We start from the raw sequence: 16,962 nt of genomic DNA on the forward strand, positions 1-16,962 counted from the left end.
AATTAACTAATACGGTTCAATTACGTACATCTAATACACAGCAGTCTGTTACCCTAACTAACCCCCTGTTACCATTATGTAGTAATGATGAGTCTGTCTGTTACAGTAACTAAACCTCTGTTACCATTATATAGTAATGATGTATCAGTCTGTTACAGTAACTAACCCTCTGTTACCATTATATAGTAATGATGTATCAGTCTGTTACAGTAACTAAACCTCTGTTACCATTATATAGTAATGATGTGTCAGTCTGTTACAGTAACTAAACCTCTGTTACCATTATATAGTAATGATGTATCAGTCTGTTACAGTAACTAAACCTCTGTTACCATTATATAGTAATGATGTATCAGTCTGTTACAGTAACTAACCCTCTGTTACCATTATATAGTAATGATGTATCAGTCTGTTACAGTAACTAACCCTCTGTTACCATGTGTCAGTCTGTTACAGTAACTAACCCTCTGTTACCATTATGCAGTAATGATGTGTCAGTCTGTTACAGTAACTAACCCCCTGTTACCATTATATAGTAACGATGTTTCAGTCTGTTACAGTAACTAAACCTCTGTTACCATTATATAGTAACGATGTATCAGTATGTTACAGTAACTAAACCCTCTGTTACCATTATATAGTAATGATGTGTCAGTCTGTTACAGTAACTAACCCTCTGTTACCATGTGTCAGTCTGTTACAGTAACTAAACCTCTGTTACCATTATATAGTAATGATGTGTCAGTCTGTTACAGTAACTAAACCTCTGTTACCATTATATAGTAATGATGTATCAGTCTGTTACAGTAACTAAACCTCTGTTACCATTATATAGTAATGATGTGTCAGTCTGTTACAGTAACTAACCCTCTGTTACCATTATATAGTAATGATGTGTCAGTCTGTTACAGTAACTAACCCTCTGTTACCATTATATAGTAATGATGTGTCAGTCTGTTACAGTAACTAACCCTCTGTTACCATGTGTCAGTCTGTTACAGTAACTAAACCCTCTGTTACCATTATATAGTAATGATGTGTCAGTCTGTTTGTCACGGCCGTTTAAAGGACCAAGGTGCAGCGTTTTGAGCGTACATAGTTGTTTATTTAACGATGTCGCCAACAAAAAACAATAAATATCACAAAGACACGTGAAGCCAACGTAGTGCATCCAGGCAACTAACAAGGACAACTACCCACAAAACCAACATGGAAAATGGCAACCTAAATAGGCTCCCCAATCAGAGACAACGATAAACAGCTGTCTCTGATTGGGAACCCATTCAGGCCACCATAAACCTACATATCCCTAGACAATTCAAAATCCCCATAGATAACCAAAAAACCCTAGACAAGGCAAACCCCTAGACAATACAAAAACTAACCAAACCACCCTTGTCACACCCTGACCTAGCCAAATAATAAAGAAAGCAAAAATAACTAAAGTCAGGGCTTGACACTGTTACTATATTTTGCTCATCAGAAACACAGAGGGATGCAAATTAGCATATCGCTCTCTTCAGTTCCCTTACATTAATCCCTGCCATTATTACACACACACACACACGCACACGCACACGCACACGCACACGCACACGCACACGCACACGCACACGCACACACACACACACACACTGAGACTGTTGTGGTGTGCTGGATCTTATATCATAACATATTTTCTTCTCCAAATCAGAGTCATCACTCATAGGAAAACCTGATGCTCACCTGTGCTTCTCAGGACTCACTGCATCACAATAGTTATTCATTGGACAGTAAGTCAATGTAATGCATTATGCAGCGGTGCCTAGGATACACTAGTAACCAAATAATAGGAAAATCATTGGGGGAGGAGAGAGGGGGAGGAGAGGAGGAGGGAGGGAGGGAGGGAGGGAGGGAGGGGCAGAGGAGAGGAGGAGGGGAGAGGGGAGGAGGGGAGGAGGGAGGGAGGGGAGGAGGAGGAGGAGGGGAGACAGGGAGGAGAGGAGGAGGAGGAGGAAGGGAGGGAGGGAGGGAGGAGAGGAGAAGGGAGGGAAGAGGGGCGGAGGAGGAGGAGAGGAGGAGTGGAGATGGGAGGAGGGAGGGGGAAGGAGGAGGGAGTGGAGAGGGAGGGAGGGGAGGGGAGAGAAGTGGAGGAACGTTGGGAGGTTAATGTTGGGAGGGAGTCTCAGGGCGACTGGACAGCTCTGTGAATGAGGGAAAGGGTCGATAACAGGAAAGAAAGATTTAGGGAGAGATGAGAAATCAATGACCAGCAGACTTGTTAAAGTCATCAGGGAAGGAGAGGAGAGGAGTAGGCAGGGGGATGTGGCAAGGGGGAGGAAGGGGTTGAGGAGCGATTTGGATTTCACTGACGAGGGGTGATTTCACTGACAAGGGGTGATTTTACTGACGAGGGGTGATTTTACTGACGAGGGGAGATTTTACTGACGAGGGGAGATTTTACTGACGAGGGGTGATTTTACTGACGAGGGGTGATTTTACTAATGAGGGGTGATATTACTGACGAGGGGAGATTTTACTGACGAGGGGTGATTTTACTAATGAGGGTGATTTTACTGACGAGGGGTGATTTTACTGATGAGGGGTGATTTTACTGACGAGGGGAGATTTTACTAATGAGGGGTGGTTTTACTGATGAGGGGTGATTTTACTAATGAGGGGTGATTTTATTGACGAGGGGTGATTTTATTGATGAGGGGTGATTTTATTGACGAGGGGTGATTTTACTAATGAGTTGTGATTTTACTAATGAGGGGTGATTTTATTGACGAGGGGTGATTTTATTGACGAGGGGTGATTTTACTGATGAGGGGTGATTTTACTGACGATGGGTGATTTTACTGACGAGGGGTGATTTTACTGATGAGGGGTAATTTCACGGAAATAATGGGTGAATCTGTCCAATCCCTGATTAGTTTGTTTCCATGAGGAAATGTGCTTTTGCCTCAATAACGTCTACTGGTGTTACATTATGGAACCAAACCACTAGCCTCGTTGGCCAAGAAGTGGGTTTGCTATAAATACCCTTCAGAAAAAGGCCAGACATATTTTAGCGTCTGTCAAAGTGTGTCATTAAAAATGAACAGCTGCAGGATTCTGTTTTCATGCTTGACATACAACTGTAGGACCCTCCACATATTACCTGCATGATGATGACACAGCTGGCCTGTAGGGATGGTAACCATTAGGTAGAAATAGGATTATCAGCCTCTTCTTCTTTTTGGCCAACCAGGACCTTTCCCAGGGTTTAATTTCCCTCGGAGGTATAGTAAAGCTGTTAGATCAGGGCTAATAACTCTTATTGAGAGAGTGAGACAGATCAGGGCACACAGCTCACCTGTCTTCTCCTCCCACTCACCCTTTCATCTTTCCCTCCACCCTGTCTCTCCTCTCCCTCCACCCTGTCTGTCCTCTCCCTCCACCCTGTCTCTCCTCTCCCTCCACCCTGTCTGTCCTCTCCCTCCACCCTGTCTCTCCTCTCCCTCCACCCTGTCTGTCCTCTCCCTCCACCCTGTCTGTCCTCTCCCTCCACCCTGTCTCTCCTCTCCATCCACCCTGTCTGTCCTCTCCCTCCACCCTGTCTCTCCTCTCCATCCACCCTGTCGCTCCTCTCCCTCCACCCTGTCTGTCCTCTCCATCCACCCTGTCTGTCCTCTCCATCCACCCTGTCTCTCCTCTCCCTCCACCCTGTCTCTCCTCTCCCTCCACCCTGTCTCTCCTCTCCCTCCACCCTGTTTCTCCTCTCCCTCCACCCTGTCTGTCCTCTCCCTCCTGCCTGTCTGTCCTCTCCCTCCACCCTGTCTGTCCTCTCCCTCAACCCTGTCTGTCCTCTCCCTCCACCCTCTCTGTCCTCTCCCTCAACCCTGTCTGTCCTCTCCCTCCACCCTGTCTGTCCTCTCCCTCAACCCTGTCTGTCCTCTCCCTCCACCCTGTCTCTCCTCTCCCTCTCTCAAGAGACTGTAATTTCAATCCCCTTGATCTTCATTCTCTCTCTCTCTATTTCTTTCTCTCTCTCTCTCTCTCTTGTGCCCTCCCTCCCCCTCTTTCCTGAACATCTGCCTGACAACAAGGCAGCCTCTTTTTAAAAAGAGCCTTGCTGTTTTCGACGAGGCATGGCCAGTGAAGACAGGAGGCAGAGACGGTTAACTCTGTCTAGACACAGGTCTGAGAAGCTAGTGTCTTCATACACACACAATACACACACAATACACACACACACACACACAAAACACACAAAACCAGTCCAGTAGAAAGAGAGGAGAGGAGAAAAGGAAGCAGCTGTAGACTATTGAGATGCGCCCCAGGTCTTGTCTGGACGTGAGCTCGACACATTGTCAACCTGGGCCATGCATTTACTGCCCCCTGCTGGAAAACTCAGGAATATATGAATCTTGTTTTCACGTCATCGATTTAAAAAACTAAATATTTATACTTGAATGATTAAATGAGAGAAGGCAAATATTAGGAGATTGATGAGTGTTTATGCTGCTGATTGATCATTCTGACCTGTAATTAGCAGGTATTTGTTCATTTTGATACGTTCATGAGGCATTTATATTCATTTATTCCCATTGGTTAATATTCCCATTGCTTATTATTCCCATTGCTTATTATTGCTGTTGCTTATTATTCCCATTGCTTATTATTCCCATTGCTTATTATTCCCATTGCTTAATATTCCCATTGGTTAATATTCCAATTGCTTATTATTCCCATTGCTTATTATTCCCATTGCTTATTATTCCCATTGCTTATTATTCCCATTGCTTATTATTCCCATTGCTTATTATTCCCATTGGTTAATATTCCCATTGCTTATTATTGCCATTGCTTATTATTCCCATTGCTTATTATTCCCATTGCTTATTATTCTCATTGCTTATTATTCCCATTGCTTATTATTCGCATTGCTTATTATTCGCATTGGTTAATATTCCCATTGGTTATTATTCCCATTGCTTATTATTGCTGTTGCTTATTATTCCCATTGCTTATTATTCCCATTGCTTATTATTCCCATTGCTTAATATTCCCATTGGTTAATATTCCAATTGCTTATTATTCCCATTGCTTATTATTCCCATTGCTTATTATTCCCATTGCTTATTATTCCCATTGCTTATTATTCCCATTGCTTATTATTCCCATTGGTTAATATTCCCATTGCTTATTATTGCCATTGCTTATTATTCCCATTGCTTATTATTCCCATTGCTTATTATTCTCATTGCTTATTATTCCCATTGCTTATTATTCGCATTGCTTATTATTCGCATTGGTTAATATTCCCATTGGTTAATATTCCCATTGGTTAATATTCCCGTTGCTTATTATTCCCATTGCTTATTATTCCCATTGCTTATTATTCTCATTTCTTATTATTCCCATTGCTTATTATTCCCATTGCTTATTATTCCCATTGGTTAATATTCCAATTGCTTATTATTCCCATTGGTTAATATTCCCATTGTCTATTATTCCCATTGCTTATTATTCTCATTGCTTATTATTCCCATCGGTTAATATTCCCATTGCTTATTATTCCCATTGCTTATTATTCCCATTGCTTATTATTCCCGTTGCTTATTATTCCCATTGCTTATTATTCCCATTGCTTATTATTCCCATTGCTTATTATTCCCATTGCTTATTATTCCCATTGCTTATTATTCCCATTGCTTATTATTCCCGTTGCTTATTATTCCCGTTGCTTATTATTCCCGTTGCTTATTATTCCCATTGGTTAATGATAGGCTGAGGTGGAGGGCCCTTTCTGCCCATGACAGTGATATATATATAAATAGACCTCAGATATAAATAGACCTCAGATACAGTCTGTCTGTCTGTCTGTCTGTCTTTGTGTTTCTCTATCCACCCCTCCTTCCTTTCCCCAGGTGTGTCGGGAGTACCAGAGAGGTAACTGTACGCGGGGGGAGAATGACTGTCGCTTCGCCCACCCCTCAGACAGCACCATGATAGACACCAACGACAACACAGTGACGGTGTGTATGGACTACATCAAGGGCCGCTGCTCCAGGGAGAAGTGTAAATACTTCCACCCTCCAGCCCACCTGCAGGCCAAGATAAAGGCTGGCCAACACCAGGTCAACCAGGCTGCCGCCGCAGCAGCCATGGTAGGTATCTCTCTGTAACACCCCCACAGCCACTCCTCTCCAACCCCAACTACGTCTGAAAACCTTCCCCCCGCCAATCCCCCCCCCCCCCCCCCCGTCATCTCTCTCAACCCTCTCCCGTCCTCTCTCATCCCTCTCCCGTCCTCTGTCATCCCTCTCCCGTCCTCTCTCAACCCTCTCCCGTCCTCTCTCATCCCTCTCCCGTCCCCTCTCATCCCTCTCCCGTCCTCTCTCATCCCTCTCCCATCCTCTCTCATCCCTCTCCCGTCCTCTCTCATCCCTCTCCCGTCCCCTCTCATCCCTCTCCCGTCCTCTCTCATCCCTCTCCCGTCCTCTCTCATCCCTCTCCCGTCCTCTCTCATCCCTCTCCCGTCCCCTCTCATCCCTCTCCCGTCCTCTCTCATCCCTCTCCCGTCCTCTCTCAACCCTCTCCCGTCCTCTCTCATCCCTCTCCCGTCCTCTCTCAACCCTCTCCCGTCCTCTCTCAACCCTCTCCCGTCCTCTCTCATCCCTCTCCCGTCCTCTGTCATCCCTCTCCCATCCTCTCTCATCCCTCTCCCGTCCTCTCTCATCCCTCTCCCGTCCTCTCTCAACCCTCTCCCGTCCTCTCTCAACCCTCTCCCGTCCTCTCTCATCCCTCTCCCGTCCTCTCTCATCCCTCTCCCGTCCTCTCTCATCCCTTTCCCTCACACCATCTAGACATGTGTTATAACTGGATATATTGTTATATAACATGTATTATAACTAGATATATTGTTATATAACATGTGTTATAACTAGATATATTGTTATATAATGTGTTGTAACTGGATATATTGTTATATAACATGTGTTATAACTAGATATATTGTTATATAATGTGTTATAACTGGATATATTGTTATATAACATATGTTATAACTAGATATATTGTTATAGAATGTGTTATAACTGGATATATTGTTATATAACATGTGTTATAACTAGATATATTGTTATATAATGTGTTGTAACTGGATATATTGTTATATAACATGTGTTATAACTAGATATATTGTTATATAATGTGTTATAACTGGATATCTTGTTATATAACATGTGTTATAACTAGATATATTGTTATATAATGTGTTATAACTGGATATCTTGTTATATAACATGTGTTATAACTGGTGATATTGTTATGCTTATTAGAGCTAATGGACTTGTGTAGCAATGCTTCCTCTTATTATATTTAGGACATGTTGAGTGTCAACTAAACAGCGTTGGTACGTCTCCCTATAGAAACATCATGGCATCGCTAAAATACCAAGTAGTCCTGGATGTATTAGCATTGAACGTACTATATGACTCACAGTAAAGCATTGTGTAGTTTCCTGAAACCAGGAAGTGTCTAATGATGAATGCAGTAACAGTGTTTGGCTTAATCCAGTGACAGTGAATAGCAAGTAAAGCAAGATTCCTGTGTAAGTAAAGGATGTCAAGACCATAGTGTTTACAGTAACAACCCTACAGCTGTAAATGATGTCAAGGCCGTCGTGTTTACAGTAACAACCCTACAGCTGTTAATGATGTCAAGGCCGTCGTGTTTACAGTAACAACCCTACAGCTGTTAATGATGTCAAGGCCGTCGTGTTTACAGTAACAACCCTACAGCTGTTAATGATGTCAAGGCCGTCGTGTTTACAGTAACAACCCTACAGCTGTAAATGATGTCAAGGCCGTCGTGTTTACAGTAACAACCCTACAGCTGTTAATGATGTCAAGGCCGTAGTGTTTACAGTAACAACCCTACAGCTGTAAATGATGTCAAGGCCGTCGTGTTTACAGTAACAACCCTACAGCTGTTAATGATGTCAAGGCCGTCGTGTTTACAGTAACAACCCTACAGCTGTAAATGATGTCAAGGGCATTGTGTTTACAGTAACAACCCTACAGCTGTTAATGATGTCAAGGGCATTGTGTTTACAGTAACAACCCTACAGCTGTTAATGATGTCAAGGCCGTCGTGTTTACAGTAACAACCCTACAGCTGTTAATGATGTCAAGGCCATAGTGTTTACAGTAACAACCCTACAGCTGTAAATGATGTCAAGGCCGTCGTGTTTACAGTAACAACCCTACAGCTGTTAATGATGTCAAGGGCATCGTGTTTACAGTAACAACCCTACAGCTGTTAATGATGTCAAGGCCATTGTGTTTACAGTAACAACCCTACAGCTGTTAATGATGTCAAGGCCATAGTGTTTACAGTAACAACCCTACAGCTGTAAATGATGTCAAGGCCGTCGTGTTTACAGTAACAACCCTACAGCTGTTAATGATGTCAAGGGCATCATGTTTACAGTAACAACCCTACAGCTGTTAATGATGTCAAGGGCATCGTGTTTACAGTAACAACCCTACAGCCATTAATGTCAAGACCATAGTGTTTACAGTAACAACCCTACAGCTGTTAATGGTCAAGGGCATCGTGTACAGTCAACCCTACAGCTGTAAATGATGTCAAGGCCGTCGTGTTTACAGTAACAACCCTACAGCTGTTAATGATGTCAAGGCCGTCGTGTTTACAGTAACAACCCTACAGCTGTTAATGATGTCAAGGCCATTGTGTTTACAGTAACAACCCTACAGCTGTTAATGATGTCAAGGCCATTGTGTACAGTAACAACCCTACAGCTGTAAATGATGTCAAGGCCGTCGTGTTTACAGTAACAACCCTACAGCTGTTAATGATGTCAAGGGCATCGTGTTTACAGTAACAACCCTACAGCTGTTAATGATGTCAAGGCCGTAGTGTTTACAGTAACAACCCTACAGCCGTTAATGATGTCAAGGCCGTCGTGTTTACAGTAACAACCCTACAGCTGTTAATGATGTCAAGGCCGTAGTGTTTACAGTAACAACCCTACAGCTGTTAATGATGTCAAGGGCATCGTGTTTACAGTAACAACCCTACAGCTGTTAATGATGTCAAGGCCATTGTGTTTACAGTAACAACCCTACAGCTGTTAATGATGTCAAGGCCATAGTGTTTACAGTAACAACCCTACAGCTGTAAATGATGTCAAGGCCGTCGTGTTTACAGTAACAACCCTACAGCTGTTAATGATGTCAAGGGCATCGTGTTTACAGTAACAACCCTACAGCTGTTAATGATGTCAAGGGCATCGTGTTTACAGTAACAACCCTACAGCCATTAATGTCAAGACCATAGTGTTTACAGTAACAACCCTACAGCTGTTAATGATGTCAAGGGCATCGTGTTTACAGTAACAACCCTACAGCTGTAAATGATGTCAAGGCCGTCGTGTTTACAGTAACAACCCTACAGCTGTTAATGATGTCAAGGCCGTCGTGTTTACAGTAACAACCCTACAGCTGTTAATGATGTCAAGGCCATTGTGTTTACAGTAACAACCCTACAGCTGTTAATGATGTCAAGGCCATTGTGTTTACAGTAACAACCCTACAGCTGTAAATGATGTCAAGGCCGTCGTGTTTACAGTAACAACCCTACAGCTGTTAATGATGTCAAGGGCATCGTGTTTACAGTAACAACCCTACAGCTGTTAATGATGTCAAGGCCGTAGTGTTTACAGTAACAACCCTACAGCTGTTAATGATGTCAAGGCCGTCGTGTTTACAGTAACAACCCTACAGCTGTTAATGATGTCAAGGCCGTAGTGTTTACAGTAACAACCCTACAGCTGTTAATGATGTCAAGGCCGTAGTGTTTACAGTAACAACCCTACAGCTGTTAATGATGTCAAGGCCATCGTGTTTACAGTAACAACCCTACAGCCATTAATGATGTCAAGGCCATCGTGTTTACAGTAACAACCCTACAGCCGTTAATGATGTCAAGGCCGTAGTGTTTACAGTAACAACCCTACAGCTGTTAATGATGTCAAGGCCGTCGTGTTTACAGTAACAACCCTACAGCTGTTAATGATGTCAAGGCCGTCGTGTTTACAGTAACAACCCTACAGCTGTTAATGATGTCAAGGCCATTGTGTTTACAGTAACAACCCTACAGCTGTTAATGATGTCAAGGCCGTAGTGTTTACAGTAACAACCCTACAGCTGTTAATGATGTCAAGGCCGTAGTGTTTACAGTAACAACCCTACAGCCATTAATGTGCATCCTCTAGCTATGTTATTTGTTGTATATTGTATTCCAATGATTTGTTGTTTTGTTAGTTTTTTTCTTTTGTTTTTTTTTCTCACCAACCCAAACTGCACTGCTGTCTCCATGATGCACCTCTGCTTGCTGGTTTATGTTAATGCACTTGAACCTCATTGGCCCATTTCCACCTTGTGCTCGCTGCCTGCTAATTAAGGCTCAGTCGGCTGTCAAATCACTGAAACGACCCCTCGACGCAACCTTTGACCTGGTACTATGACCTTTCACCTTTTAGCTTGGCATGCAGCTCTGTTATACTAGTTTCTAACTAAATACATCTTAGTAAGTTACTGTTTACTAACCATTTCATTGCTGGGGTGATACATTGATTTTGGCATTACTGTTTACTAAACATTTCATTGATGGGGTGATGAATTGATTGTGGTATAGTGGTTCCCCGTTAATTAACCTAAATATCCCTTTACATTACCATTCTATCTCTATGTCAACGAGGGAATGAGGCGGGATTTGCAAAACACTTGCAGTGCCTAAGAAGCTTTATTAGAATTTTGTCTATTTTGTCAGTTCATCCCTTCTAGTCTATTCATCCTTAATAACATGGTTTGAACGTTAATCTGGAATTAATTTAGTTAACGCAGCAGCTAAAACCATGTCTAACCATGTAAAACCGTGTCTATTCAGGAGTATTCAAGTATAAATATATTGCATGGTTATGATATATTTTCTTATTATTACCAGTTTTGCATTTCTAATTCTAGTGGATGGGTGGGCTTCTAGAGGGACTTCAGAATGAACAAGGCTTCTACTGTTAATCATGGAGCTAGAAGTGCAGCTTTTCTCTGTTAACATCATCTCTGTTAACATGCTCTCTGTTAATTAACATCCTCTCTGTTAACATCATCTCTGTTAACGCCCTCTCTATTAACATCCTCTCTGTTAACATCCTCTCTGTTAACATCATCTCTGTTAACATCCTCTCTGTTAACATCATCTCTGTTAACATCATCTCTGTTAACATGCTCTCTGTTAATTAACACCCTCTCTGTTAACATCATCTCTGTTAACACCCTCTCTATTAACATCATCTCTATTAATATCCTCTCTGTTAATATCATCTCTGTTAACATCATCTCTGTTAACATCATCTCTGTTAACATCATCTCTGTTAACATGCTCTCTGTTAACATGCTCTCTGTTAATTAACATGCTCTCTATTAACATCATCTCTATTAACATCCTCTCTATTAACATCCTCTCTGTTAACATCATCTCTGTTAACATCCTCTCTGTTAACATCCTCTCTATTAACATCATCTCTGTTAACATGCTCTCTGTTAATTAACACCCTCTCTATTAACATCATCTATATTAACATCCTCTCTGTTAACATCATCTCTGTTAACATCATCTCTGTTAACATCCTCTCTGTTAACATCATCTCTGTTAACATCCTCTCTGTTTACACCATCTCTGTTAATATCCTCTCTGTTAACACCCTCTCTGTTAATATCCTCTCTGTTAACATCATCTCTGTTAATATCCTCTCTGTTAAAATCATCTCTGTTAACATCATCTCTGTTAACATCATCTCTGTTAACATCATCTCTGTTAACATCATCTCTGTTAACATCCTCTCTGTTAACATCATCTCTGTTAACATCATCTCTGTTAACATCCTCTCTGTTAACATCCTCTCTGTTAACATCCTCTCTGTTAACATCATCTCTGTTAACATCCTCTCTGTTAACATCATCTCTGTTAACATCCTCTCTGTTGACTCCTGGTTACTAGTACAATCATTATTATCTTTATTTTAATATGTATGTTAATATGTATGTTATATGTTAATATGTATGTTAATATGTTATCAATGATGTGTTATAAAAGCTGATTTACTTTTGCAGTATTCATATTTTACATATTTCTGTGTATATTGTCTGTATGTTGGTAACTACTTTTCTCTATTGTGACAATCTCACAATTCATAGACAAGCACCACTGTCTTGAAGGACTAGTGTAGAATAGACCACTGTCTTGTTATAGATGGACTAGTGTAACATAGACCAATGTCTTGTTATAGATGGACTAGTGTAACATAGACCACTGTCTTGTTATAGATGGACTAGTGTAACATAGACCAATGTCTTGTTATAGATGGACTAGTGTAACATAGACCATTGTCTTGTTATAGATGGACTAGTGTAACATAGACCATTGATTTCTTTAGAAAGACTTAATTTTTCCGAGGTAGAAGCCTTTCATCTAATGAAAATCTTTATTTTCTCTATCTTTTATTCCAACACCCCCACCACCACTAAAATCCCCACCACCACCACTACAACCCCCACCACCACCCCTAAAACCACCACCACCACCCCTAAAACCACCACCACCACCCCTAAAACCACCACCACCACCACTACAACCCCCACCACCACCCCTAAAACCACCACCACCCCTAAAACCACCACCACCCCTAAAACCACCACCACCCCCAAAACCACCACCACCACCCCTAAAACCATCACCACCACCCCTAAAACCACCACCACCCCTAAAACCACCACCACCCCTAAAACCACCACCACCCCTAAAACCACCACCACCACCACCCCTAAAACCACCACCACCCCCAAAACCACCACCACCACCCCTAAAACCATCACCACCACCCCTAAAACCACCACCACCACCCCTAAAACCACCACCACCACCCCTACCACCACCACCACCCCCAAAACCCCCACCACCACCCGTAAAACCACCACCACCCCTAAAACCACCACCACCCTTAAAACCACTACCACCACCCCTAAAACCACCACCACCCCCAAAACCACCACCACCACCCCTAAAACCATCACCACCACCCCTAAAACCACCACCACCACCCCTAAAACCACCACCCCTAAAACCACCACCACCACCCCTAAAACCACCACCACCACCCCTAAAACCACCACCCCTAAAACCACCACCACCACCCCTAAAACCACCACCCCTAAAACCACCACCACCACCCCTACAACCACCACCACCACCCCTACAACCACCACCACCACCCCCAAAACCACCACCACCACCCCCAAAACCACCACCACCACCCCCAAAACCACAACCACCACCCCTAAAACCCCCACCACCACCCCCAAAACCACAACCACCACCACCACCACCACTACAACCACCACCACCACCACAACCACCCCCAAAACCACCACCACCCCTAAAACCACCACCACCCCTAAAACCACCACCACCCTTAAAACCACCACCACCACCCCTAAAACCACCACCACCCCCAAAACCACCACCACCACCCCTAAAACCATCACCACCACCCCTAAAACCACCACCACCACCCCTAAAACCACCACCCCTAAAACCCCCACCACCACCCCTAAAACCACCACCACCACCCCTAAAACCACCACCCCTAAAACCACCAACACCACCCCTAAAACCACCACCACCACCACAACCACCCCCAAAACCACCACCACCACCCCTAAAACCACCACCACCACCCCCAAAACCACAACCACCACCCCTAAAACCACCACCACCACCCCCAAAACCACAACCACCACCACCACCACCACTACAACCACCACCACCACCACAACCACCCCCAAAACCACCACCACCCCTAAAACCACCACCCCTAAAACCACCACCACCACCACAACCACCCCCAAAACCACCACCACCCCAAAACCACCACCACCACCCCCAAAACCACCACCACCACCACTACAACCACCACCACCACCCCTAAAACCACCACCACCACCACAACCACCCCCAAAACCACCACCACCCCAAAACCACCACCACCACCCCCAAAACCACCACCACCACCACTACAACCACCACCACCACCCCTAAAACCACCACCACCACCACAACCACCCCCAAAACCACCACCACCCCAAAACCACCACCACCACCCCCAAAACCACCACCACCACCCCTAAAACCACTACCACCCCTAAAACCACCACCACCACCCCTAAAACCACCACCACCCCCAAAACCACCACCACCACCCCTAAAACCATCACCACCACCCCTAAAACCACCACCACCACCCCTAAAACCACCACCCCTAAAACCACCACCACCACCCCTAAAACCACCACCACCACCCCTAAAACCACCACCCCTAAAACCACCACCACCACCCCTAAAACCACCACCCCTAAAACCACCACCACCACCCCCTAAAACCACCACCACCACCCCTAAAACCACCACCCCCAAAACCACCCTCACCACCCCCAAAACCACCACCACCACCCCCAAAACCACAACCACCACCCCTAAAACCACCACCACCACCCCTAAAACCACCACCACCACCACAACCACCCCCAAAACCACCACCACCACCCCTAAAACCACCACCACCACCCCCAAAACCACAACCACCACCCCTAAAACCACCACCACCACCCCCAAAACCACAACCACCACCACCACCACCACTACAACCACCACCACCACCACAACCACCCCCAAAACCACCACCACCCCTAAAACCACCACCACCCCTAAAACCACCACCACCCTTAAAACCACCACCACCACCCCTAAAACCACCACCACCCCCAAAACCACCACCACCACCCCTAAAACCATCACCACCACCCCTAAAACCACCACCACCACCCCTAAAACCACCACCCCTAAAACCCCCACCACCACCCCTAAAACCACCACCACCACCCCTAAAACCACCACCCCTAAAACCACCACCACCACCCCTAAAACCACCACCACCACCACAACCACCCCCAAAACCACCACCACCACCCCTAAAACCACCACCACCACCCCCAAAACCACAACCACCACCCCTAAAACCACCACCACCACCCCCAAAACCACAACCACCACCACCACCACCACTACAACCACCACCACCACCACAACCACCCCCAAAACCACCACCACCCCTAAAACCACCACCACCCCTAAAACCACCACCACCCTTAAAACCACCACCACCACCCCTAAAACCACCACCACCCCCAAAACCACCACCACCACCCCTAAAACCATCACCACCACCCCTAAAACCACCACCACCACCCCTAACACCACCACCACCCCTAAAACCCCCACCACCACCCCTAAAACCACCACCACCACCCCTAAAACCACCACCCCCTAAAACCACCACCACCACCCCTAAAACCACCACCACCACCACAACCACCCCCAAAACCACCACCACCACCCCTAAAACCACCACTACCACCCCCAAAACCACAACCACCACCCCGAAAACCACCACCACCACCCCCAAAACCACAACCACCACCACCACCACCACTACAACCACCACCACCACCACAACCACCCCCAAAACCACCACCACCCCTAAAAATACCACCCCTAAAACCACCACCACCACCACAACCACCCCCAAAACCACCACCACCCCAAAACCACCACCACCACCCCCAAAACCACCACCACCACCACTACAACCACCACCACCACCCCTAAAACCACCACCACCACCACAACCACCCCCAAAACCACCACCACCCCAAAACCACCACCACCACCCCCAAAACCACCACCACCACCACTACAACCACCACCACCACCCCTAAAACCACCACCACCACCACAACCACCCCCAAAACCACCACCACCCCAAAACCACCACCACCACCCCCAAAACCACCACCACCACCCCTAAAACCACCACCACCCCTAAAACCACCACCACCACCCCTAAAACCACCACCACCCCCAAAACCACCACCACCACCCCTACAACCACCACCACCACCACCACCACCACCACCACCACCACAACAACCACCACCACTTCCACCACCATCACCACCATCACAACAACCACCATTACCACTACATCCACCACCATCACTTCCATCACCACCACCACCACCACCACCACCATCACTACTACAACCACCACCACAACTACACCACCACCACCACCACCACCACTACAACCACCATCACCACCACCACCACTACTACACCACCACTACCATCTCCACCACCACCACCATCACCACTACAACCACCACCACTACCATTACCACCTCCTCCACCACCACCCCTACCTCCTCCACCACCACCACCACTACTACACCACCACTACCATCTCCACCACCACCACCATCACCACTACAACCACCACCACTACCATTACCACCTCCTCCACCACCACCCCTACCTCCTCCACCACCACCTCTATCAGGGGCTCCCACCTGTTTTACCTCCATTACCAAAGAGACCCACACTTGAAAAATCCACCGGTGCCACCGCCATGTTCAACGTCGCTGGGTTCCAGTACCAACAGGCCCTGGCCAACATGCCGTTTCAGCAGCAGTTCATCCCGTCAGGTAGGTTTTAACCTTTTACCTTTCACCTCTCAACTCATCACAACCCCTGAAGTCAAATCTGATCCTGCTTACCTCCATTCACAAACCTCAAACCTTACCAGTTAAACCTCTGGCTTCAGGCTCTTTACCCATAAAACCTCTGGCTTCAGGCTCCTTACCTATAAAACCTCTGGCTTCAGACTCCTTACCCATAAAACCTCTGGCTTCAGACTCCTTACACATAAAACCTCTGGCTTCAGGCTCCTTACCCATAAAACCTCTGGCTTCAGGCTCCTTACCTATAAAACCTCTGGCTTCAGACTCCTTACCCATA

The 16,962-nt window shown here is 45.5% G+C and overlaps 1 protein-coding gene across 3 annotated transcripts in view; it reads left to right on the forward strand.

The window, feature by feature from the left end:
• The window catches only part of LOC139549552 (muscleblind-like protein 1), a 42,741-nt gene that overhangs the window by 12,938 nt on the left and 12,841 nt on the right, over positions 1-16,962 (forward strand). For 2 of the 3 annotated variants that reach the window (XM_071360165.1, XM_071360168.1), the window contains exons 3-4: positions 5,895-6,134; positions 16,505-16,649. In XM_071360165.1, the coding sequence (XP_071216266.1) occupies positions 5,895-6,134; positions 16,505-16,649 (385 nt within the window). The remainder of the gene's footprint in view (positions 1-5,894; positions 6,135-16,504; positions 16,650-16,962) is intronic. The other variant, XM_071360166.1, reaches the window with a different exon arrangement.

The sequence above is a fragment of the Salvelinus alpinus genome, chromosome 22 (assembly GCF_045679555.1).
Source record: "Salvelinus alpinus chromosome 22, SLU_Salpinus.1, whole genome shotgun sequence".
In the NCBI taxonomy this organism is placed as follows: Eukaryota; Metazoa; Chordata; class Actinopteri; order Salmoniformes; family Salmonidae; genus Salvelinus; species Salvelinus alpinus.